The sequence below is a fragment of the Stomoxys calcitrans genome, chromosome 1, assembly GCF_963082655.1.
Source record: "Stomoxys calcitrans chromosome 1, idStoCalc2.1, whole genome shotgun sequence".
NCBI lineage: Eukaryota > Metazoa > Arthropoda > Insecta > Diptera > Muscidae > Stomoxys > Stomoxys calcitrans.
This window is the reverse complement of record NC_081552.1, coordinates 115682848-115710729: the sequence shown is the minus strand read 5'-3', so window position 1 is coordinate 115710729 and position 27882 is coordinate 115682848. Positions and strand designations below refer to the sequence as shown.

At 38.3% G+C, this 27882-nt stretch overlaps 1 protein-coding gene across 10 annotated transcripts in view; it reads left to right on the top strand.

Moving 5' to 3' along the window:
* Positions 1-27882, top strand: part of LOC106086294 (glutamate-gated chloride channel) — a 383785-nt gene that overhangs the window by 74048 nt on the left and 281855 nt on the right. For 6 of the 10 annotated variants that reach the window (XM_059360210.1, XM_059360204.1, XM_059360203.1 and 3 more), the window contains one exon: positions 19587-19661. The exons of the other annotated variants lie outside the window; for them this stretch is intronic. In XM_059360210.1, coding sequence (XP_059216193.1) covers positions 19587-19661 — 75 coding nt within the window. The remainder of the gene's footprint in view (positions 1-19586; positions 19662-27882) is intronic. 10 annotated transcript variants of the gene reach the window in all.

Sequence of the window (27882 nt, the reverse complement as noted above, 5' to 3'; positions counted from 1 at the left end):
TATTGAACAAATAATTTCTCATTCCATTATATTCGTTCAATAAAATAAGTTGTTTCAAATAATATTTGCTTGGAATCCAATTATTACACGACTAACGAAATCGGGATCTAGGAAACCAGTCAAATGCTATTAATACATAGCATAAAACGGGTTACTGACTGATTGCTAAAATAAAGCGATGGTTTGACTTTTAAGGGAGCACCTTTGCCGCTATTACACGAAATGTAGTTGCCTTATGACTTGCCACTTTTTTGCTTATATGTTATTTAAAATTTTTCTCAAAATTGTCAATTTACATACGATTCATAATTTTTGCTATCACACCTGTATGTTAATTTTTTATGACATAACCTAGAAATGTGAGCTAAACTGATTTTTTATGCGTACAAATGGTTTAAGTTATGAGAAAGGTAGTTCAATCAAAAGTGTATAAAAACAATTTCATGATTTCTGATTTCTTTATGTTTTTGTGAGAAGAAATAAAGCACGCCCTAAATTCGTATGTTAGTTTCATTTGAATCAAACGACATATAGAACTCCACATGTGCTAAATTTGACATGTCATAAGACACCTACATACCGTGTAATAGCGCCTTTACTGGGAGGGTTTTATGGAGGCGAGAAATGTTCGTGGCGTATTCGGTATTGATATTAATGTAATACCAAAACAATACCTTATGGTATGGATGAGTGAAGCGTTATAAATACTATACGGTATTGTTTTGGTATTAATTCAGAATGTTCCTTTACTATCAATACCATTGATACCATACGGTATCAATTTTTCTTTCGGTGAAGGTGTTGTTTGACAAGGAGGTCAGTCGTTTGCTTAAGCTTTGGCTAAAGACTGCATGATATATACTGTTTCAAGATGATCTTTTGCAATTTGCATGTGTGTAAATGTAAGTAAAGATGAAAGTTGAAATTTAAAATACAACCAGTTACGATATTTTATTAAACAAAATATTTGAAGGATAGATTAAGGATTTAATAGCTTAAAGAAGAACCAGTAAGGAAAGGCAAAAATTGGGCGGAGCCGACTTTATAATACCCTTCAACACCGAGTCTACGTAATACTTTTAATCTATAGCACTAATGTCCAAATTTAGTCAGACTTTTTATTTTGCATACCTATTGAAATATCGAATAGAATCTTCTACGATTTTCTTACGATGGTACGAAAGTTGTGGCTTCTACAGCCTTAAAAGTCGAAACGCATAAAAGATATACATATATGGGATTTTTATCTAAATCTGATTTGATTTTGATGACATTTTGCACTCGTATTGGGATGTCAATTTAAAAATCTCATGAAAAATTTTGTAGAGATCGGAGGAAATTTGTAGCTACTACAGCCTTAAAAGTCGAAAGGATTAAAAGATATATATATGGGAACTTTAACTAAATCTGGTTCGATGTTGATGACATATTTTGCATGTAGTGCGACGTCAAATAAAACATCTGGGACAATAAAACAACTGTGGCTACTACAGCTTTAAAAGGGCATATCGGATGAATGACATATATGGGAACTATATATATATCTGATCCGATTCTAATGAAATTTCGCACCCATACCAGGACATTAAAATTTGGTAAAAATTGGATCAAAATTGTGCCTTCTGCAGCCTTCAAAGACCATATCGGATAAAATATATATATGGGAGCTGATGAAATTTTTCACACATATTTGGACGTTACAAAAAGCACTTCGTGACAAATTTGGTAAAGATCGGACCAAAATTGTGCCTTCTGCAGCCTTAAAAGACCATAGCCGATGAAAGATATATATGGCAGCTATTTATAAATCTGATCCGATACTGATGAAGTTTAGGAAACATACTAGGGCGCCAGAAAAGCACTTCGTGCCAAATTTGATAAAGATTGGACCAAAATTGTGCCTTCTCCAGCCTTAAAAGACCATATCGGATAAAAGATATATATGGGAGCCATATATAAATCTGATCCGATTCTGATGAAAATTTTCACACATATTGTGACGTTACAAAAAGCACTTCGACAAATTTGGTAAAGATCGGACCAAAATCGTGCCTTCTGCAGCCTTAAAAGACCGTAGCCGATGAAAGATATATATGAGAGCTATATATAAATCTGATCCGATACTTATGAAATTTTGCAAACATATTCGGACGTTAAAAGAAACACTTGGTGCCAAATTTGGTAAAGATTGGACCAAAATTGTGCTTTCTACAGCCTTATTAAATCAAATCGGATGAAAGTTATATATGGGAGCTATATATAAATATGAACCGATTTAGATGACATTTTGCTCACGTATTAAGACGTCACACGAGACATATTATGCTAAATTTAGTAAGGATCGAACCAAAATTGTGGCTTCTACAGCTTTAAAACTGCACATCGGATGAAAGAAAAAGCGTTCGTCCTTGGCCCAAAAAAGAAACTTCTGCAAAATTTTGTGAAAATCGGACAAGAAATGCGACCTGTACCTTGATTGCAAGAATATATGGACAGACGGACATAGCTTAATCGAATCAGGAAGTGATTCTAAGCCGATCGGTATACTTATGAATGGGTCTACCTCGTCTCCTTCTTAGCGTTGCACACAAATGCACAAATCTATAAAACCTTGTACCACAGTGGTGGTGCGGTGTATAAAAAGGTTTTTAATAGGAAATGAGGGTGTAATATTTTTGTTTACATTTCGTGGTGGGGATTATATCTTTTCTCTTATAAAAAAAAATCAAATTGCATTGTTAGTTTGGTTATCCAAACATAATATCAGAAAGGCGTTTTGTTCGAGGTTGCTCCTCCCCCAAAACCCATAAGGGAGAAAGAAGCTTGATCATGGGCCTCAAATGAGAGGCAGAACGAATCTGAAATAGTAATATTCTGGGGGTCATTTCCACCGCCAAATCCTTTCGAACATGAGAGGTTTAGAGAGGTTAGTGTGTACCTGGGGCTCAATTAAATTTTGTTTCGACTGTCACAGTTAGTGTAATGTGGACTACATAAGTGTCAGCAAGGGTGTGTTCGGGTGTGTGCTTTAAATATAGTCGTTCAGTATTTATCGGCCGACTAGACTAGGCTAGTAATTCGTACCTTTTGAATACTAAAACACACAAATGACACTTTTTTACAAATTCAACTAGAGCTCTAAAATTGGGATATAGGTGGCACACCTTAACGGTATATGATGGGCATTTAGAAATTTATTTTTGAAATTTGTTCATTAAGGTACTAAAACGTTACCTAATGTTACTTTTTATGGAATGAGTTATAGCTCTGAAATTGTGGATACAGGTACAACTTGACAGTATATATGGGGTTACTACAAGATTGAGCTATACCTCTCAAATTGTGTTACAGTTACACTTTGGCAGTATTTATCTGACTACACTGTAATGTCATCTCGAATATCAACCAATGGGGCAGCAAAGCGGACCGGGCGTATGCTTGTCTGTAAACATAACAAGTAAAAGCGTGCTAACTTCGGCCGGGCCGAATCTTATACACCCTCCACCATGGATCGCATTTGTCGAGTTCTTTTCCCGGCATCTCTTCTTAGCAAAAAATGATATAAGAAAAAATTTGCTCTGCTATTAGAGCGATATCAAGATATGGTCCAGAGCGATATCAAGATATGTCAGCCAATTCGAATAAGAATTGCGCCCTTTGGGGGCTCAAGAAGTAAAATAGAGAGATCGATTTATATGGGAGCTGTATTGGGCTATAGACCGATTCTGACCATAATAAACACGTATGTTGATGGTCATGAGAGGATCCGTTGTACAAAATTTCATTCCAATCGGATAATAATTGCGACCTCTAGAGGCTCAAGAAGTCAAGATCCCAGATCGGTTTATATGGCAGCTATATCAGGCTATGAACCGAATTGAATCATACTTAGCACAGTTGTTGGATATCATAACAAAACACGTCGTGCAAAATTTCATTCCAATCGGGTAAGATTGCGCTCTCTACAGGCTCAAGTAGTCAAGACCCAAGATCGGTTATATGGCAGCTATACCAGGTTATAGACCGATGTAAACCATACTTAACACAGTTGTTAGAAGTGATACTAAAACACTATGTGCAAAATTTCAGTCAAAGTGGATGAGAATTGCGCCCTCTAGAGGCTCAAGAAGTCAAGACCCAAGATCGGTTTATATGGCAGCTATATCCAAACATGGACCGATATGGCTCATTTACAATACCAACCGACCTACACTAATAAAAAGTATTTGTGCAAAATTTCAAGCGGCTAGCTTTACTCCTTCGGAAGTTAGCGTGCTTTCGACGGACAGACGGACGGGCATGGCTAGATCGACATAAAATGTCTCAGACGAATATTTCGAGTAGTTACAAACAGAATGACGAAATTAGTATACCCCCATCCTATGGTGGAGGGTATAAAAAGAGTCGCGTGATTGACTGACTGACCACTGCCCAGCCCAAACGGCTGAAGCTAGTATTATGAAATTTTCCTGGGTTGGAGACGCGAGTTAAGGCCGGATTTGTGAACTTTGGATAGGGCGGATGGACAGAGCTGAAGTTTGACTTAAATTCGATAACAAACCAGTAAAAAGACATTAAGTTCGGCCGGGCCGCACTTTGGATATCCACCACCTCGGGTATATATGTAAACTCCCTTTCGTCACAATCCGGTGAAAATTGGATAACTTATCCATCCAAATTCGGCACGGTCATTGAGTGGTCTAATAAATATAAGTCATTGTTCAATTTTGTATTTAAAATTTCAACAAAATCGGGTAATAAATAAACCTATTATGAGCTTAAGATCCTCAATTGGCATATCGGTCTATATGACAGCTATATCCAAATACAGTCCGATCTTTACCATATTTGGGTCAGATGGCGGGTGGCCTAAACTTACTGTTACTTATCACTGACTGTTTCAAATTTCAGCGAAATCGGATAAAAAACAAAACTTTTATCTGCTTCAGACCCTTTATAGGCAGATCGGTCTATATGACGGCTATATCTAAAAATAGTCCGATCTGAACCATATTTGGGTCCTATGTTGGGAGGCCTAAAACTAGTCACCGTTTCAATTTTCAGGCCCTTAATCGGGAGATCGGTCTATATGGCAGCTATATCTAGATATAGTCCGATCTGAACCATATTAAGGTCAGATTTTGGGAAGCCCAAAGCTACTCACTGTTTCAAATTTCAGCGAAAGCGGAAAAAATTAAGCATTTATGGGCATTAGACCCTTTATCGACAGATCGGTTTATATATCAGCTATATCCAAATATGGTCTGATTCGGCCCGTTCAAGAACCAGCGTACATCAGAAAGACGTATCTGTGCCAAACTTCAGCTCATATCTCAATTTTTGAAGGCTGTAGAGTGACTACAACAGACGGACGGACAGATACACAGACATCGTTAAATTGTTTTAGAATTTTACGACGATCCGTAATATATATACTTTGTAGGGCCGGAAATTTATATTTTGATGTGTTGAATACGGAATGACTAAATGAATATACAATACCTCCTATCCTACGGTAGTGGGTATAAAAATATAATGAAAGTGAAAAGAAAAATGGAAAAATAGTACTGGTAACGCGAGAAAACATATGTTTAGTTCCGCAATTGGTACCATTTGATACTTCCTTTATAGATTGAGGTCTGAAATTTGGTACGTAGGTACAGTTAGCAAATATATGAGGGGCGACTTAATTAACCATTCTCAGTTCGTATATTTTGTACCAAAATTTGTACCATTTGATACCTGATTTACAAATGGAGCTAGAAGTCTGAAATTTGGTATGTAGGTACAACTAGTAAAATATATGATGGGTGACTAAATGATTTTTCACACAATCCGTACATTTTGGTACCGAAATTGGTACATTCGTTGCAGATGGAGCTAGAGGTATGACATTTGGCAAGTAGGTACTATTGGGAAAAATATGATATCTTGATCTATTCAAGATTCATACATTTTGGTACCAAAATGTGCAAAATATTACGATCATTATCATCAATCATCGCCTACAAGGAACGGGTATATAAATCGTACCAGAAGGGGAAGGAAACGTGCTTATTGTGGTATAATTGAAACCTTGAAAACATATATTTTGTGACTAGAAGATATTTTTAAAATTCGTATATGTTGGTACTATAACGCACAAAAATTTACTTTTTTTGAAATTTGAGCTAAAGCTCTGAAATTTAGGATATAGTTGGTAACTGGAAGACTATTTTTATACCCTCCACCATAGGACGGGGAGTATACTAATTTCGTCATTCTGTTTGTAACTATTCGAATTATTCGTCTGAGACACCATAAAGTATATATATTCTTGATCGTCGAGACATTTTATATCGATCTAGCCATGTCCGTCCGTTTGTCGAAAGCACGCTAACTTTCGAAGGAGTAAAGCTAGCTGCTTGAAATTTTGCACAAATACTTCTTATTAGTGTAGGTCGATTGGTATTGTAAATGGGTCATATCGGTCCATGCTTTGATATAGCTGCCATATAAACCGATCTTGGATCTTGACTTCTTGAGCCTCTAGAGGGCGCAATTCTTATCCGACTGGAATGATATTTTGTACGACGTGTTTTGTTATGATATCCGGCATAACCTGACAAATCGGCCCACACCTACTATAGTTGCCATATAAACCGATCTTGGGTCTAGCCTACTTGAGCCTCTAGAGGGCGCAATTCTTGTCCGATTGGAATGAAATTTTGCACGTAGTGTTTTCACTTCCAACAACGTCGATATGTATGGTTTCAATCGGTCCATGTTTTGATATAGCTGCCATATAAACCGATCTTGGATCTTGACTTCTTGAGCCAATAGAGCGAGCAATTGTCATCCGATTTGGCTGAAATTTTGTACAACGGCTTCTCTCATGACCTACAACATACGTACCTCATATGGCGTGAATGGATCAATAGCTTGATACTGCTCCCATATAAACCTATCTCCCGATTTTGCTTCTTGAGCCCCTTCAAGGCGCAATTCTTATCCGAATGAAATATTACACAATTACTTCTACAATGTTCAGCATTCATTTATGGTCCGAATCGGACTATAACTTGATATAGCTCCACTAGCATAACAGTTCTTATTCAATATTCTATGTTTGTCTAAAAAGAGATACCGCGCATAGAACTCGACAAATACGATCAATGGTGGAGGGTTTATAAGATTCGGGCCGGTCGAACTTAGCACGCTCTTACTTGTTTATTTGATTAAATTGTTAAGAATATTTTTCATAATAGGAAAAAATGGAACATACAAAGCTCGGCAAACGTGGCAGCATGAGTCATTAGCGACGATTTTAATACCCTCCACCATAAGATGGGGGTATACTAATTTCGTCATTCTGTTTGTAACTACTAGAAATATTCGTCTGAGACCCCATAAAGTATATATATTCTTGATCGTCGCGACATTTTATGTCGATCTAGCCATGTCCGTTCGTCCGTCTGTCTGTCAAAAGCACGCTAACTTCCGAAGGAGTAAAGCTAGCCGCTTGAAGTTTTGCACAAATACTTCTTATTAGTGTAGGTCGGTTGGTGTTGTAAATGGGCCATATCGGTCCATGTTTTAATATAGCTGCCATATAAACCGATCTTGAGTCTTGACTTCTTGGGCCTCTAGAGTGCGCAATCCTTATGCGATTGAAATGAAATTTTGCACGATAAGTTTTGTTATGATATCCAACAACTTTACTAAGTATGGTTCAAATCGGTCCATAACCTGATATAGCTGCTATATAACCCGATCTTGGGTTTTGACTTCTTGAGCCTCTAGAGTGCGCAATTCTTATCCAATTGGAATGAAATTTTGCACGACGTATTTTGTTATGATATCCAACATTTGTGCCAAGTTTAGTTTAAATCGGTCCATAACCTGATATAGCTGCCAATCAACTGATCTTGGGTCTTGACTTCTTGAGCCTCTAGAGTGCGCAATTCTCATCCGATTGGAATGAAATTTTGCACGATAAGTTTTGTTATGATATCCAACAACTTTACTAAGTATGGTTTAAATCGGTCTATAACCTGATATAGCTGCTATATAACCCGATCTTGGGTTTTGACTTCTTGAGCCTCTAGAGTGCGCAATTCTTATCCGATTGGAATGAAATTTTGCACGACGTATTTTGTTATGATATCCAACAACTGTGCCAAGTTTAGTTCAAATCGGTCCATAACCTGATATAGCTGCCATATCAACCGATCTTGGGTCTTGACTTCTTGAGCCTCTAGAGTGCGCAATTCTTATCCGATTTTGCTGAAATTTTGTCCGACGGATGACCATCAACATACGTGTTTATTATGATCTGAATCGGTCTATAGCCCGATACAGCTCCCATATAAATCGATCTCTCTATTTTACTTCTTGAGCCTCCAAAGGGCGCAATTCTTATTCGAATTGGCAGACATTTTACACAGGTCTCCAACATGTAATAATATAATAATGGCAGAGCAAATCTTTTCTTATATCCTTTTTTGCCTAAGAAGAGATGCCGGGAGGAGAACTCGGCAAATGCGATCCATGGTGGAGGGTATGTAAGATTCGGCCCGGCCGAACTTAGCACGCGTTTACTTGTTTAAAGCTTATCATGTTCTTTCATAACCGCGAACTAATACAGAATACTCGAATCATTTTCGTCTATTCTATAAATGCTCTTTTGCTTTTTAGCCAACTGACGATTTTCGTAAAGTAACAATTTCCTTCACCATACAGACATACATACTAAACGCCGAATTCACAATAATTTACTAAGGAAACATTAAAGTGCACAATTGTTATTAAACGATTATTTTACAATGAACCCACTTTAGCATATTCCAAAATCTACATTGGCAACTTATTAAATGAGTTTTTAATGGATTCAATGCACTGCAATAGATATAATAAATGACTTAAAAATAAAGAGATTTTATCCGATCGATGCGGTAAACTTTCTGAAGAAAGGGCGTACTGAATACGGCAGTAGTTACAAATTTCGACAATTTCCTTTTTTTTGTTTTTCGTATCATTTTCCATAAAGATGATTCGACTGAAAAAATTTCTAAAATTTCCTACATTCTCAATCTAAATGCTAAAGAAGAAGAATATAAATCTCATTAATCTGCACAATTAATATGACTCTGCGGGATTACACTTGCTGATACGCGTTCCTCCGTAACAATAGGAAAGAATCAATCGGAACCATTCAATACCAAACGAGGTTTCAGACAAGGGGACAGCCTATCGTTTGATCTCTTTAATATCCTGCTGGAGAAGATTATACGAGATGGAGGTGTGCTACATCTGTAGCACACTAATCACAAGAGAACACATGCTACACGCTTATGCTGACGACATTGACATCATAGGTCGGTCACCGGAAGTAGTAACTGCTGCCTTTGAAAGAATCGAATGAGAGTGAGGGAAAATGGGTCTGGCAGTAAATAAAGATAGGACAAAATGGATGGTTTCAACTACCAAAGCGCCTTGTTACACCGATCAGATAAAGAAAATGGAGAAAGTTGGGAACCATTACTTTGAGATAGTCAGCAACTTTATCTACTTGGGCACAGCCGTAACCGAAACGAATGACACCAGTTTTGAGATAAAGCGAAGAATAATACTGGTAAACAGATGCTACTTTGGATTGAGTTAGCAGTTTAAAAACAAGGCCATCTCTCGACAGACGAAGATTACAAGACACTGATACTTCCGTATTGTTATATGGTACTTGGGGTCATGGGTACTTGTGAAAGCAGACGAGACAGTGTTTGAGAGAAAGATTCTTCGTAGAATTTATTTACCAGTTTGCGTTAATGGAGAATATAGGCGTCTTATGAGCCACGTGCTGTATGACGTCGATAGGATAGTTATACGTATCAAAATACAACGTATGCGTTGGCTAGGTCATGTTGTCAGAATGGATGAAGGAGCTCCAGCAAATAAGTCTTTTGAAGGCAAACACGGTGGTACACGCAAACCAGGACGATTAAGTGGTGAGAGACACCTCGAAACTTGGTGTCAGAGACTATAAAAAGAGCCCAGAAGATCGAGGCGCTTGGAACGCTTTTCTACGTTCTGCTAGTGGAACAAACGTTCTGTCAAAGCCATTTAAAGTTAAGTAAATAACATAAATCTCAAACCAAACTAATACTACAGTGTGAACGATGTCAAGGCTCTAATCATACTTAGCAGTATTGCCGAAGAGAAGCAAGATGAGTTAAATGTGCAGGCAAACATGACGCTGAACGTACCGCTTACCAAAAATAAATGAAACAAACTGTATTTATTGTAATGGAAACCATCCAGCCGGTTACAGAGGTTGCGAAGTAGCTAAGGAATTTGAAAAAAAAAATGAGAAACATAAACCGTACATTAAAGGAGGCAAAAGTAACCTCTAGAAAAGAAGTTCGCCAACAAATCCCCCAAAAATTAGTCATAGAATAACCACAACTCAAAGCCGTACAAAGTCAGGCAAAATCCTACTCATACGTACACAGAAAAAAATTAAAATGTGGACTCAATAAAGAAATTTTTAGCTTTAATTGACAAATTTGTTGATATCGGTCCTATAAAGGAATTTGTACAATTTGCAGTTTGGATTTATGATAAGCTCAAAAATCAATTAAAGTGGGTATGAATTCTATAAATCAATTAAATATATATATATTTAATGTTTTATACGCCATTATATCCAATGAAATAAATAATTGATTTATAGAGTTCATACCCACTTTAATTGATTTTTGACCTGATTATAAATCCAAACTGCAAATTGTACAAATTCCTTTATAAGACCGATATCAACAAATTTGTCAATTAAAGCTAAACATTTTTTAATTAAGTCTACACTTTAATTTTTTCTGTGTACGTATGAGTAGGATTTTGGCTGACCTTGCTTAAAAAGTTTCTATCACCCAATACTATATTTAGTGGGTCAAATTTAGGTCTATATCTCTTCTTCGTACTGAACCTCGAAGCATCAGAAATCCTCAACTACGGACAACTTCAATATTCTAAACGAAATACTAGAGAATATGGAACAAATAAATCATCGGACAAATTCCTGATATTCCGTATTAAAGAAGTAGAATGTCCCTTATATGAACATAAAATAGATATACTTCTGATATCTGAAAGCCACTTCACTAGCTATTCCTATGCCAACATCAAAGGCTATAGTATCTATAACTCTCTACATTCCTCCTGCAAGCCAAGAGGGTGATCCAGCAAAAACTCTCATTACCAAATAACCAGAAGAGTTAGCTCATTCAAAAACTAATAACTATTTAGTTTTAGGCAACGTTTCTAATTGCTTTTACATGGCGATGTCCTAGGAGGAAAGTCCTTCCACACAAGCACACCAACAGTTCAAAAATAAGTACTAATGCCTAAGCATACAAGTTGTCAAAAAATAATGACATATTGCTTAAAAATAACTACTTAGACTCAAACATGTTCGCGCCTTTCCCCACCACCACGTTCTTAATGCTCAGTTTCTTTGAAGAAGACAAATTTTATATGAATAATTCAAATTATAAATGAAATTAAGACTTTACCTTCATCGCAGCCGAGAGTTGAGCCAAGAACCTTACTTTTTGACGTAGAAGCTCTACGCATTCAACGTCATTACAATTGTGTGAATAAGCATAACACAAAAGCAAATTTTAATTCTATTTCATCAAATATGACCAGGTTTTTGTGTTTATGATTGACATATTCTAAAGGGTGATTTTTTTGAGAATAGGATTTTCATGCATTAGTATTTGACAGATCACGTGGGATTTCAGACATGGTGTCAAAGAGAAAGATGCTCAGTATGCTTTGACATTTCATCAGGAATAGACTTACTAATGAGCAACGCTTGCAAATCATTGAATTTTATTACCAAAATCAGTGTTCGGTTCGAAATGTGTTCAAATTTTGACAAATTTTGTTCAGCGATGAGGCTCATTTCTGGTTGAATGGCTACGTAAATAAGCAAAATTGCCGCATTTGGAGTGAAGAGCAACCAGAAGCCGTTCAAGAACTGCCCATGCATCCCGAAAAATGCACTGTTTGGTGTGGTTTGTACGCTGGTGGAATCATTGGACCGTATTTTTTCAAAGATGCTGTTGGACGCAACGTTACGGTGAATGAACACATTTCGAACCGAACACTGATTTTGGTAATAAAATTCAATGATTTGCAAGCGTTGCTCGTTAGTAAGTCTATTCATGATGAAATGTCAAAGCATACTGAGCATCTTTCTCTTTGACACCATGTCTGAAATCCCACGTGATCTGTCAAATACTAATGCATGAAAATCCTAACCTCAAAAAAATCACCCTTTACTTAAAAACAATATTCTAACACATGGGAGTGATGGCAACAGTTTTGTGGCACAGAGCGTACAGCAGAAGATTTACAATATAAAGGTCCCGAGTTCGAATCTCGGACACGCAAAATGATTTCTCAATTTTCTATTTCTTTAAAAATCTACCCACAGTGGATTTATGGGGAGGTTTGCCCGCAGTTTCTTAATGGAATTTTTATCAATACCAAGGTCATAGTAATGATTTTTTTCTATTATTACAAATAAGTGCTTATTCTTGAACTTCATCGAATGTTGTATGTAATGAGCCTTGTACTACCGGTAACACAGATGGTATTCCTGTTGATAATTCGTTATATTTTAGTAGCTAGTAAATCTAAGGATAATGAGTTATCCATTATTTTACATGCCAAAAATAATGACATGTACCTACCAAGTTTTTGCTGGGCAGTTGAAAAATATACAAATAAAACTATAATTTTGTAGAAAATATTACCATATTATCCCCGTCTGACCACTCTGATATTATATTGTCCATAACTGACAACACCATTGTAAAAGGCAATCCATGTTTTCTTTCAAAAAAAAAGAACAAACTGACACTACTTCAAATACCTAATAAATGAGAGAATAAATTTACACACTCCTCTGAAAGCTATGGGCCATATTAAAGCTGAAATAGAAGACTTTAATAACGCTATACAACCGTCAGCATGGCAGAGCACTCCTGATAACACCACAACAAATACCATCTCGTCATATCCTAAAGAAATTCGAAATTTATTAGCAAAAAGCGTAAAGCCAGGAAAAAGTGGCAAAGAACAAGAAGACAATAAAATAAACCATTCTAAATTGACTTATAGCTGAGCTCAAAAAACTAACAAATGAATGCAAAGATAGAAGAATGTGTGCATTTCTTGGGAATCCATAGGGAAGTTAAAATACGGATTACAATTTGTGGAAAGCTACCAAACATTTTAACCACCACACACATTTGCCGCGGCTTCAATCAACCCAGGCCATGTGATAGGACGGTCCTCGTGGCATTGGACTTATCGAAGGCATTCGACACGGTCAGCCATGCCAAATTATTTGAGGACATCGCCAACACGTCCCTCCAACCAGGCCTTAAACGTTGGGTCGCGAATTATCTGTGTGGCCGCCAGTCATTTGTGGAATTTAGGGATAAGAAGTCAAAACACCGTAGAGTGAAACAGGGAGTTCCCCAAGGCGGGGTGATATCTCCGGCTCTGTTTAACCTCTACCTATCCTCCATCCCACCTCCTCCAGACGGCATAGAGATCGTATCATATGCGGACGACTGTACGATCTTGGCATCAGGCCCCCCACCCATTGATGACATCTGCGATAGGTTGAACGTCTACCTCAACGAGCTTGCCTCATATTTCGCTGCAAGAAATCTGAAGATATCCGCCACCAAATCTTCAGCCACACTGTTCACTACAAATACGCGTGAGGTGAATTCTGAGCTGACTGTGATGGTCGATGGAGAATTGATTCCGACCATCAAGTGTCCCAAAATACTTGGCGTCACATTTGACAGCTCCTACACTTTCTCCCCACATGCCACAGCAATCTGCAGTAAAGTCAAAAGTAGAAACAAGGTCCTCAAGTCACTCGCTGGCAGCACTTGGGGTGCAGACAAAGAAACCTTGTTGACCACGTACAAAGCAATTGGCCGGTCTGTGGTAAGTTATGCAGCGCCAGTGTGGTCACGTCAGCTTTGTGACACGCAGTGGAATAATATTCAGATCTGTCAGAATGCCGCCCTCCGAACTGCGACGGGCTGCCTCCTTAGTTCTCATGTGGACCACCTCCACCAGGAGACAAAGATCCTACCAGTGCGAAGACATAACTACATGCTGTCTAAGCAATACCTTTTGGGCTGTTATCGCAGAAATCATCCAAATCATCATCTTGTGGATAGATACCCACCGCCCAGAAGCCTTAAGGTAGATCTACATGATCTAGAGCGTGAGGTTCAGCGCTACAAGAGAGAACCTCTAGATCAAGCGGCATATCAAGCGGGTCTGAACAACATTCATGCAGACACGGTAGCAGACGCGTTAACTGGCTACCGGGTGAATGTAGTCCTTGGAGAACGACCGCCACCCATTGCACCCGAAGAAATCGACCTCCCCCGGCAAACCAGAGTGGTTCTGGCTCAATTACGTTCCGGCAGATGCAGCCGCCTCAATTCCCACAGAGCTAGGATTGATGCCGATGTGCAAGATGTATGTCCCGACTGTAACCAGGGACCGCACGATACACGTCACCTGTTTAACTGCCCGGCCAGACCCACTCGACTCAGACCCAGATCCCTGTGGACGCACCCCATCTTAGTCGCGGAGTTCCTGGGTCTTGACACTCAACAGAATCAAGCAGACGAAAGATAGTACACAATAAACTGCTACAACAACAACAACAACAACCAAACTGCTCCACAAATAAAAATAGTGCTGGGACCAGGATAAGAAAGCCTCAAGAAAAGCGAAACTGTCTAAAAGACTTCAGTCTATAATTGAAAGTAGGCAACTTATATCCAGTTACCAATTTGGTTTTAGAAGCCAACACTCTACAATTCAACAAGTTTACAGAATCATCGACATTGCTTAAATAGCATTCGAAAATAAGGAAGTTTGTAGAGCCGTATTTCTCAACATTGGGCAATCTGTCGATAAAGTCTTCCACCAGGGTTAATTGTTAAAGCTCCATAAGGATCAACCAATACAGTTCTACAAAATTCTATTTGAAAATCATATTTGAGCGATTGCTACTTACGTGTTGTAATAGTAAATAATGAATTTTCCAACCCAAAACCATTAAAAGCTCGGCTTCACAAGTCCTTGGCCCTTTATTATACTTGCTATATAGAAGAGACATACCAAATCCAACCAATGCAACCATGTCCCCATTTGCCGATAACACATTTGTTCTTACTAGTGCTCAAACATGTTAATAAATTGGATCGCCAAATGGAGAATGGTAATAAATGAAGGCAAGTCCATCACATTCACTAATAAGCCAATTTCCCACACCCCACACTTAATTAATTAAACTCAAATACACTATGCTTATAATGCAAAATGGAGGTCACCGTAGCGCAGAGGTTAGCATGTCCGCCTATGACGCTGAACGCCTGGCTTCGAATCCTGGCGAGACCATCAGAAAAAATTTTCAGCGGTGGTTTTCCCCTCCTAATGCTGGCAACATTTGTGAGGTACTATGACATGTAAAACTTCTCTCCAAAGAGGTGTCGTACTGCGGCACGCCGTTCGGACTCGGCTTAAACTTGAATCGGACTGCATTCATTGAAATGTGAGAAGTTTTCCCTTGTTCCTTAGTGGAATGTTCATGGGCAAAATTTGCAAATAATACAATACTTGGGGATGAATCTCGATTCTAAACTCAAATGGAAGGAGCCTGTCAAATAATAACAAGTAAAAGCGTGCTAAGTTCGGCCGGGCCGAATCTTATATACTCTCCACCATGGAGCGCATTTGTCAGTTCTTTTCCCGGCATCTCTTCTTAGGCAAAAAATGATATAAGAAAAGAAAGAAAGAAAAATCAGCTATTAGAGCGATATCAAGATATGATCCGATATATATGATCTCTAGAGGCTCAAGAAGTCAAGACCCAAGATCGGTTTATATGGCAGGTATATCAGGTTATACCCCGATGTGAACAATACTTGGCACAGTTGTTGGATATCATAACAAAACACTTCGTGCAAAATTTCATCCCAATTGGATAAGAATTGCGCACTCTACTTGGCAATTCTTACTCTACTGTGCCATACTTGGCACAGTTATTGGATATCGTAGCAAAACAATTCGTGCAAAATTTCATTCCAATCGGATAAGAATTGCGCTCTCTAGAGGCTCAAGAAATCAAGACCCAAGATCGGTTTATATGGCAGGTATATCAGGTTATACCCCGATGTGAACAATACTTGGCACAGTTGTTGGATATCATAACAAAACACTTCGTGCAAAATTTCATCCCAATTGGATAAGAATTGCGCACTCTAGAGGCTCAAGAAGTCAAGACCCAAGATCGGTTTATATGGCAGCTATATCAGGTTATGGACCGATTTAAACCATACTTGGCACAGTTGTTGGATATCATAACAAAACACGTCGTGCAAAATTTCATTCCAATCGGATAAGAATTGCGCACTCTAGAGGCTCAAGAAGTCAAGACCCAAGATCGGTTTATATGGCAGCTATATCAAAACATGGACCGATATGGCCCATTTACAATACCAACCGACCTACACTAATAAGAAGTATTTGTGCAAAATTTCCAGCGGCTAGCTTTACTCCTTCGGAAGTTAGCGTGCTTTCGACAGACAGACGGACGGACGGACAGACGGACGGACATGGCTAGATTGACATAAAATTTCACGACGATCAAGAATATATATACTTTATAGGGTCTCAGACGAATATTTCGAGTAGTTACAATCAGAATGACGAAATTAGTATACCCCCCATCTTATGGTGGAGGGTATAAAAAGGAATGATGAAATCAAATCAAAGTTCAGTCAAATGTTCTGGCTGCTAGTGTACAACAGAGTTTCTATTAAAAACAAACTGCTGCTACATAACCAGGTTATAAAGGCGATATGGACTTACGGTATTCAGCTTTGGGGCTGTGCAGCTAAAAAGAAAGTAGAAAAAATTAAAAAAAATCCAAAATATGATTTTATGTACTATTGTCGATGCTCCGCGGTATATTAGAAATACTGACGTTCATAGCGATATTGGAGTAAATACAATCCAGAACGAAATATAAATCAATGCTCGAAAACATGCCAATAAACTTGAGGACCATGCCAATTTAGATTTGAGAAATATCGTAAGCAACTATGATACCTTAAGGAGATTGCTGAGGACTATAGCGATGGAATTAGCTATCTAAATATTTAAATAAATGAATGTAGTAAGTCTCACCAAATTTGCTTGCAAATTTCAATCAATTAGTGATAAGCACAGAGAACAGCTAATGTAAAATAGCTAAATGGGTTTAAACATTATATACACTCCACCATGGATCGCATTTGTCAAGTTCTTTGGCCAATATATTTTATAGGAAAACAAAGGATAATGGATAAAAATTGACATGCTATTGGAGCCATATCAGGTTATGGACCGATTCAGACCATACTTAGTATGGATGTTGGAGACCATAGTAAAAGTCATAGGGCAAAATGTCAGCCTAATCGGATAAGAATTGCGCCCTATAGGGGCTCAAAAAGTAATATCGGGAGATCGGTTTATATTGGAGCTATATCCGATTATAGACCGATTCAGATCATACTTGACTCAAAACAAAATACTGCAAATTTTAAGCCAAATCGGGTAATAACCGAGCTCTTTAGAGGCTTATATGGCAGTCGTTTATATGGCGGTTTATATGGCAGCTATATCAAGTTATAAACCGATTCAGAACACATGTGGCACGTCTGGTTAAAGTCATAACAAAACACCTCATACAAATGAGATAAGAATTGACTTTTTGAGTCTCTACAAGAAGTCAAGATCCAAGATCGGTTTATATGGCAGCTATAACAAAACACGGACCGATAATGCCCATTTACAATCCCAAGCGACCTACACTCATAGGAAATATTTGTGCAAAATTTACTCCTTCGAAAGATAGCGTGCTTTAAGAGTTTTAGAAAAGTTTTTTTTTTTTATTAAACACATAAAATTCAGAATAATTCATCAAATCTTTTATGAATCGATAGTATGGTCCACATAATTTAATGTTTGATTATTGATTATTTCATGCAAATGTTGACCTTGACTTGCTTAGTCCAATTTTGGCATATTGTTTCTTACATTTCGGCAGTTATCTCACGAATAAATGCTTCAATGTTGTCTTCCAATGCGTCAATTGAAGCGGGCTTGTCTATCTAGACATGAGTTTTAACGTAGTCCCACAAAAAAAAAGTCTAAAGATGTTAAATCGCACAAAAAAAATTTGGATATCACCTCACGGTAGCGCTCACCATTCACAGTTACGATACGATTCGCATCATCTTTGAAGAAGTACGGTCCAATGATGTGACCAACCCATAAACCGCATCAAACTGTAACTTTTTATGGATATAAATAAACAGAATCGACAATTCTGTTTATTTACGTATCCATTGAGTCAAAAAAGCGCGCGATGAACCTCCTTTACAGAGCACGCATTTTGATAATACAATTCAATAATGAGCTGTTTAAACCAGTGTTGCCAGAAAGATAATAGCTAAAAATCATGCTTTACTTGGGTTGGGTTTCAGATCAATATTTCGATGTGTTACAAATGGAATGACAAAATTCGTATATCCCCATTCTATGGTGGAGGGTGTAAAAAATGCATTGCAATACATTTGCAATCAGCGAATCTACACTGTTATTTTAAATATAAAATTGTGTTAATTAATTTGGTTGTATGAGATATTTCAAAAAATTTTTAGAAATTGTTAAATTTTAAGATAATATTACTATTTTGCAGGAAATAACAATAAGTGAGTTGGTCAGCGCCTACAATAACTTGTGCGCACAGAACAAAGCTTTATTTACCCCTTAGTAGGCTTTTAATGGTTTGTGGATACGGTTTTTGGAACAAATACCCAATCAAAGTTTATAAAGCCTATATAACTTGTAATGAATACAGCTATATAGAATACTGGAGATATAACAATACACCCAGAAACAGTTTGCTGATACAGGCAAACTCTGTCTGCTGATACCAGCAAACACTGTCTGCTGATCTGAAGTAAAATTGGTCAACTTTTAAAGAAACCATATACAATTTTCTAATTTTTAAACAACAATTGAATCAATTGATACGTATTATTATACAATTTTACGCCAAAGTTGTATGTTTAAAAGCATAAATACGATTTTAGTATTTATTTCTGTCTGCTGTTAGTTCAAAGCCTTTAAAACTATTAAATTGTAGAAAACTGGACAAAAATTACGCTATATAACCATAAAATTAAAAGATAAGATACAAAATGCATTTTTTAAGGTAATTGTGAAATTTATTGCCGGTTTTCAACTTTTCTTCTAAAACTGATTGCTTTTTTAGAAAAAAAAAACTAATGCAGATCTTCTGTTGCTACAGCAAACAGTTTTGCGGTTTTACCAACAAAATTCTCTGGGTGTACAACAAAAAAAAAAAAAAATTCAATACTGGTGTGATATGTTTTTAATTTTTTACAAGCTTAAACCATCATAGAATTTGATAAACAATCATTTTTCAGATGAAGACTTTTGCTGTGGATTGTCGTCACCTGATATGGCAACAGAACAAAATTCAAGGAGGCCACATAAGCGCGGTTTGTTAAGATTTCTAAATAAATTTTTAATATATCATCTATTTATGTTTTTGTTTTTTATGAATAGAATATCATTTACAAAAGCCATATTGATGATTTATAAAATGATTAAATCTTTTTTTTTTAATTATTTGTATATACGATACTGATAAAACATGACTTGTAGGTTAAATATGCCATCTAATGTCTATCTATAGTCTGACTTTGTAAATAAAGTGAAAACTATCGCAACTGGACCTCCTCCTCTCAGTAGTGGATTAACGAACCAGTAAGGTTTTTCTGAAAAATACCATTTCTGATTTGGTTGAGTTAATTCCCAATCCACAACTATCAACAGATGTGGACTGGATATTATTAGCCGATTGAACGTAACCTTCTTATTTTGACACGGCTATCAGAAGTGATTTGACGTTGATGTTCCACAGTATCTCTTTTGTTTCAAAATACCTTAGCTCTCAAAAAAGACACAATGCAACTGATTTAGTAGCTCCTGCATAATGGAAGTGACAGTCTTTTATGGCAAGTATTAAATGAAGTCCCAAACAGGCATTAACTTATGCCCTTCAACATCAATGGTGGAGGCTACCAACTTTGAATGCAGAATCTTGTATACTCTAGACGCGGTGCTGCCAGATCTTTTTCGTGAAAAATGATCATAATTGAGAAGAAAAATCGTTAAAACCATAAACATTTTTCTGCGAAAAAAACGTCGAAAAATAGCCACACCTTAAAGTAGAATTTTCTATTTAGATTTCGCAAATTTTCGTTGGGTAGAAGACCTCTGGTAGCTCAAGTGTATAGGTCTCATCGATGTTGTTTACTATTACTTCAATAAAACCATAAGAACATCAATATTTAACGAAATTAAAATTGATTTAAACAGAAATTTTTAATAACATATTCGCAGAACTCATTCCATTAGTTTAAAGAGTAAATGAAGTACTGACAAGGAACAATTAATAATACATCGACGGTAAATTTTTTCACAAAAAGCCTAGATAGTCACAATTACTGTATCACCAGAAAATGGACTTTATCGGACTCTATCTAGATATAGCCCCCATATTGACCGATCTGCCGATTTAAGGTCTTAGGCCCGCTAAAGCTACAGTTATTATTCGATTTCGCTGACATTTGGGACAGAGAGTTATGTAAGGACTCTCGACATCCTTACTTAATTTGGCCCAGATTGGTTCAGATTTGGATGTAACTATCATATAGAGCGATCTCTCGATTGAAGGTCTTGGGCCCATTGAAGGCGATTTCTTGTCCGATTTCGCTGATATTTAGGGCAGTGAGTTGCGTTAGGCTCCTCGGTATCCTTCTTGATCGAGCCAGATTTGGATATAGCTACAATGTAGTCTGATCTCTCGATTCAGGTCATACCATCGCGGTATAATCGAGGCAACGATAAGAATATCTGAGACGATCGGATACCTGAGACGAAACTTGAGATCGAGTTCGAGGCACTGCTGCAAACGACACAGTCTTGGATTAACGGAACGCTGGTATTGCCATCTGGAAGATAATGCTACACAGATGGAGGACAGAGTGAGCCTGGGGGGTTTACATTGGGAACGCATGGACTGAGATCTGAGATAAGGGCGATCACGAAATGCGTGAGTTGGTGTGGTGCTAACGCTAGAAAGCCAAGTGTGGACATTTTTATGGTCAGTAAAATGGCCATTAGGGCAATAAAAACCGGACGGTAAGGTTACGAGTAGTCTTGCAGAGTAAGAAGGAGATTAACTCCTTCTCTGAGGATGGCAAAATCTGCATCGTTTGAATGCCGGGCCATAACGGAGTAAGGGGAAATGAAAGGCAGACGATTTGGCGGTGAAGACAAGAGGACTGCCGTCAATAAACATCGTAAATCGGAAGCCTTTCGTGTCGACGCAGTCCGAGTTAAGCGTGTGTTCGACAAACGTGCATTTCACACTGTGGAGCATCGAAAATCTTATGGCAAGATCCAGATTGTGTGAAAACGACGCTATTAATGAAAGGAAGTAAGAAGAAGGCCAGTATAGCTTTTGGTATCGTAAAGGAAAACAAGTGAAAAGACGAGTTAAGTTCGGCCGGGCCGAACTTTGGATATCCACAACCTCGGGTATATATGTAAACCACCTTTCATCAAAATCCGGTGAAAATTGCATACCTTATATCCCATAGCAGTTATATCGAAATATGTTTCGATTTGGACCAAATACTAATAAGTACAAGTCATTGTTCAATTGTGTTCTGAACCATATACGACGTGGATGTCGAGAAGCCTAACGTAAGTCACTGTGTCAAATTTCAGTGAAGTCGGATTATAAATGCGCCTTTTATGGGGCCAAGACTTTAAATCGAGATATCGGTCTACATGGCAAATCTGGACCGATATGGGTCAAGCTGCAGAAAAATGTCGAAGAGCCTGACACAACTCACTGTCTCAAATTTCAGCGACATCGGACAACAAATGCGCCTTTTATGGTCCCAAAACCCAAAACCGAGAGGTCGGTCTATATGGCAGATACATCAAAATCTGGACCGCTTTGTGACATATTGAAGAAGTATGTCAAGGGGCTTATTTTAACTCACTGTCCCCAACTTCGGCGAAATCGGATACGCCTTTTATGGGCCCAAAACCTTCAATCGAGAGATCGGTCTAAATGGCAGCTAAATTTCAGCAAAATCGGATAATAAATGTGGCTTTTATGGGCCTATTACCCTAAATCGGAGGATCGGTCTATATGGCAGGTATATCCAAATCTGAAACGATCTGAGCCAAATTGACAAAGGATGTCGAAGGGTTTAACACAACTCACTGTGTCAAATATCAGCAAAATTAGATAATAAATGTGGCTTTCATGGACCTAACACCCTAAATCGGAGGATCGATCTATATGGTAGCAATATCCAAATCTGAACCGATCTAAGTAAAATCGAAGGACCTAACACAACTCACTGTCCCAAATTTAAGCAAAATCGTATAATAAATGTGGCTTTCATGGACCTAAGACCCTAAATCGGCCAATCGGTTTATATGGGGGCTATATCAAGATGTAGTCCGATATAGCCCATCTTCGAACTTAACCTGCTTATGGACAAAAAAGAATCTGTGCAAAGTTTCAGCTCAATATCTCAATTTTTGAAGACTGTCAACAGACAGACGGACGGACATGTCTAGATCGTCTTAGATTTATACGCTGATCAAGAATATATATACTTTATAGGGTCGGAAATGGATATTGCGATGTGTTGCAAACGGAACTACAAAATGAATATACCCCCATCCTTTGGTGGTGGGTATAAAAAGGACTACGAGGACACAAAAAGGAGAAAGGACACTTATGCATAATTGGTGCAACAGGTGATAACATGTGTAGGGCGTTGGAGAATTTCCTATGGCATTGTCCGGCTAACAGACATCGGTACTTTGGTGGGGACACAATACCAGACATGATGGTGGTATGGGCAACAATTGAGGATTTTTTAAAAAGCATGGAATTCCTAACTCAGATTTTCTTTTTCGGGATTACTTTTTAGTATTAAGAAGGCACAAGAGCTGATTACTGGCTAATGTGTATGTCCATAGTAGCATGGGGGCAGATTAATATTCGCACCCTCTTTTCAAATTATCCTAACTTAATTTGTCTAACAGATCACAATGCACTTCAGAGTCCAGATTTAAGATAGGTAATAGAAGGTCACCGTAGCGCGTAGGTTAGCATGTCCGTCAATGACGCTGAACGCCTGGGTTGGAATCCTGGCGAGACTAGAAATATTCAGCGGTGGTTTTTCCCTCCTAATGCTGGCAATATTTGTGAGGTACTATGCCATGTAAAACTTCTCTCCAAAGAGGTGTCGCACTGCGGCACTCCGTTCGGACTCGGCTATATAAAGGAGGCCCGTTATCATTGAGCTTAAGCTTGAATCGGACTGCACTCATTGATATGTGAGAAGTTTGCCCATGAACATTCCTTAGTGGAATGTTCATGGGCAAAATTTGCATTTGCAATAGAAGGCCCCCGCAGTGCAGAGGTTAGCATGTCCGCATATGACACTGAACGCGTGTGCTCGAATTCTGGCGAGAGCATCAGAAAAAATTTTCAGCGGTGGATTTCGCCCTCCTAATGTTGGCGAAATTTGTGGGGTACTTTGTCATGAAAAAGCTTCTCCCCATATCGTACTCGGCTCAAAAAAGACGGCCTCTTATCATTAATCAATAATGCGATTGCTTAAAAAGCTTGAAAGCCAAGATATCTATATAAATATGGAGATATCCTTTGCCATTTGGAATGGCAAACCTTAATTTTTGCTTTCTTCTTTTTGTGAAGAGGATATACTGTAGATGCACTTTAAATAAAATTTGAAGAAGATCTGTCAACTTACATGGGTGGTGTATAAAATTCAAAATAGGCGATTTTTATTAAAAAACTGAAAAACCCCCTCGAGTTCTCAAATTCCAAAGTCCAGATGCCCCATTTGGGCTTATGTTTATTTTTCGTATGTCCTCTATGCCCATACAAAAAATTTGTTGCACCTAACTACAATATATAAATTTGTAGTGTCCACAGCAAATTTGCTAAAAAATTACGATGTGGAAACTGACTTTGCCCAAAATGATTTTATCCAAGCACCAGTTGCAAGCGCCGCCTCTTTCGATCTGATAGCATATCTGCATGTCTGGTTAAACTAACTCTCAAGTTTACTGCGAAGCTTGGTGCGAAGAATCTCAAAACTCTCACCCATAAGGAGGGGGCTCCCTCAATTCGGCTTGGATATTAACAGCGCAGGCTACCTCAAACCCTACAATTCAGAAAAGGCGCAGCACCAAAAAAACTAATGCGAATAAAAGTAATATGGGTCCAAGAAGCATTGCTTGTATCATTGAGGACAGGGGTTCAACGGTCGATTGTAATGTATCGTTGACTCAAAAAAAAAAGACTGGTGATATCTGGCTAGGCGCAGCACTAGATTTAGTCAAGAAGGTTGATATTCCTTCTCGACAAATTTCACACGCATGGATAAGGAAACTCATCATGACAAGATCGAAAGAATCTTTCGAGGATGAACTCATCGCGTACTCAGAAGACGAGGCTAATGCAACAGTTCGTTTTCTGCAGGCAAATATCCATTATTGTAAGGCCGCTTAGGCGGCACTCATGGTTCTTCCAATGGCAGGAGGAATTAGACACGGTTCTTATTCAGGAAACATTCTTGCAAGGAGAAGTCAAAATATTTTTCTGCTGGTTGCTGGTTGAAGCTGCTTCTGCAGGGAAAAAAACCCTCATTTTAGGAAGTGATGCTAATGAACATCACCAAATATGGGAAGTTCGGATATCAACGAAACGGTTGAGATGCTTATGGAATATTACATTAAAAGTTGCATAAGGAAATAAAGTGACAGCCATGGTGGACGCCAGAACTGTTTGGTCTAAAGAAGAGTTCCAGAAAACTTTTCCATAGGGCGAAACATTGTGATATCTATAAGGCTGAATTAAGAAAATACATAGGCGTGCTGAGTGAGCCTCGGAACAATTCCTGGGTGGAATTCACATCTGAGGCCTCTATGCTAAGAAAGATCCTATCCTCGAAACCTATTTCTTTAGGATACATTCGGAAGTCAGAGAAAGTATGGTAAATGTCTAGCGAGGAAACACTAAAAACACTCGTTGATACACATTTTCCGGGAAACTCTCCAGAGGTCAACGCACAGTGTAAGAAAATCGAAAAAACTAGTACAAAATATGGCGTGTTAGAACGCGTAGAGATATTTATATGAAATGATTTGAGCTGAGGTGTTATTGATATCGTGTGCAAAATTTCAAGACCAAAGGTGGTCCAGGCGCCTCTTGGTAAAATGCAAATTTTGCCCATGAACATTCCACTAAGGAACAGGCGCAAACTTCTCACATATCAATGAGTGCAGTCCGATTCAAATTTAAGCTCAATGATAAGGGGCCTCCTTTTTATAGCCGAGTCCGAACGGCGAGCCACAGTACGACAACTCTTTGGAGAGAAGTTTTACATGGCATAGTACCTCACAAATGTCGCCAGCATTAGGAGAGGAAAAGCACCGTTGACAATTTTTTCTGATGCTCTCGCCAGGATTCGAAGCCAGGCGTTCAGCGTCATAGGCGGATATGCTAACCTCTGCGCTATGGTGGCCTCTGCGGCCTCCTTCTGTATTAATACCGGAAATATTCCATAAGGTCAAGATGACTTAAATGGTTTGAAGCTCCTCAAGGATTCCTTCACCATAAATCTGTATTGATAAGCCTTCGATCAAAATCATTATTTCAAGATTCCGGTGTCTCCGTGAGTCCCTTCGTATCCTGTGGAAAATGGGGTTTCATCAAAAGCCTCAACATGTCTCCCGTTATCTCTGCTCTCACTCCTATGTCGTCTACCAACGTGTCATTTTACACGTTTCAGTTTTTGAGAGAAATTTTTCATCTTGGCGGAGTCATTAACGCTATCGACGTGGTCGCAGAATGGCTATCCCCGGTCATCTAGTCTTTTTCTTGGGCTCATTTCCTTTCTTTAAGAGAACAGCTGTCTTCGAAATAACACTGTTGCAGTCGTAATCTTGTTAATACTGTATTCAATGTCTTCTATGATTGGACACTCTAAATCATCTTGTCGAAGTCTTCTTCTGATTAGTGTCCTGAATTTTGTCCAATTTGTTTTCTTATTGGATTCGGCGCTGGTTCTGAACCTGATCTAATGATGATCTGAACCTTATCAATCAGATTTTCCGAACATATTGTAAAATCTAAAACTTCCTCGCTAATCCTCTTAACAAAGATGATGGGCTTGGCCTCGCTTAGCAATGTTGGTACTACATCACGAAATATGGTGAGAGTTCGCATCGAACATTATTAATATCTCATTTCCTGACTGTTTTGCTTTCCTCACCAGCCGTTTCAACTCCGTCATGGTTGAAGGAGTCGGACAATCGAAACGCAGATAAAGTGATGCCAGGAAGTCTACCGTCTTCCTATCTCATCACTGTTATATATAATTCCAATTTTTATGACAATTAACGCAGGTCGTCGGCCGAGTACCACTAAACTAAAACTTTGTTAAAGTCTAAAACCTTGTTACGGGTCGCCCATGGTTCCTGAATTATGGCAACATGAATTTTCGTGATTTTCTCCATCAGAGCGTGTGTAGCAGTCTAGCTCCAGTGCAGGTTTATCTGGATGACTTCAATCATTGGTCCTCCAGTAAATGGGCATCTTGGGAGTAGGCGATGGTCTCATCATCTGCTCCCTGTTCTTTAGACTGCATTGTGTTTCTTGTCAGGGATGATGATGTAACACCGGTTGAATTACAAGCTGTGTCCGATAGACTGTCTCCTTAGCTTAGGGAGATATACTCTGCTTATATCAGCATATCATATATACCTGTGTGGGTGGTTACAAAAGGCCATTTTCATTCCAAAAACAGGAAAACCTTACCAAAAAAAGAGTGCTGAAGAATCTAGAGCGTTTGATATAAATATATGTTAGGGCAAAGATCCTGGAGATCGCTTGTCTCGGCAACAGTATGTAAATAGTAAGGACAAGTCCACTGAAACAACCCTTCTCACACCTAGGCAACTAGGTGCCTACATAGAAGGTTATCTCGCTAACAAGAAATATTCAATGGTAGCGTTTCTGGACACGGAAGAAGCTTTCAATAATGTAAAACTGACATCAATCACGAAGGAGCTGGAGATTATAGTCATCAAAGAATAAAGATGCCTTAACGCAGAAGAGAAACACCCAAAGGAGGTGTACTGTCTCCTCTTCCATGGAATATATTAATTAACGATTTATTATTGTTTCTGTAAGAAAAAGGTTAGTTAATGCGGTTAGAGAAACTTTCTCAGCACTCGTAAATATATCCTTCATGCAGACTGAAGTAGTTCTTTTTAGAAAGTTACTTACAGAGCACCTGTCTCCTTGGGAGGAGAGAATTTTCCATTTACTGATAGCTCAAAATACCTAGGAGTTTTGCTAGACAGAAAACTGAACTTCAAATTCAACATTTTAGAAAAGACAAGAAAAGCAACAATTGCCCTATAAGCCTGTAAGACAGCCATTAGCAAAAGTTGGGGAGTTAAAACCGCGTGTAATGCATTGGATATATACTGCAGTTGTCAGACCTTTAATGCTATTTGGTGTTGTGGTCTGATGGACGACTCTTCAAAAACCGACCTATTGTTCAATACGCAACTGGATCCAAAGGA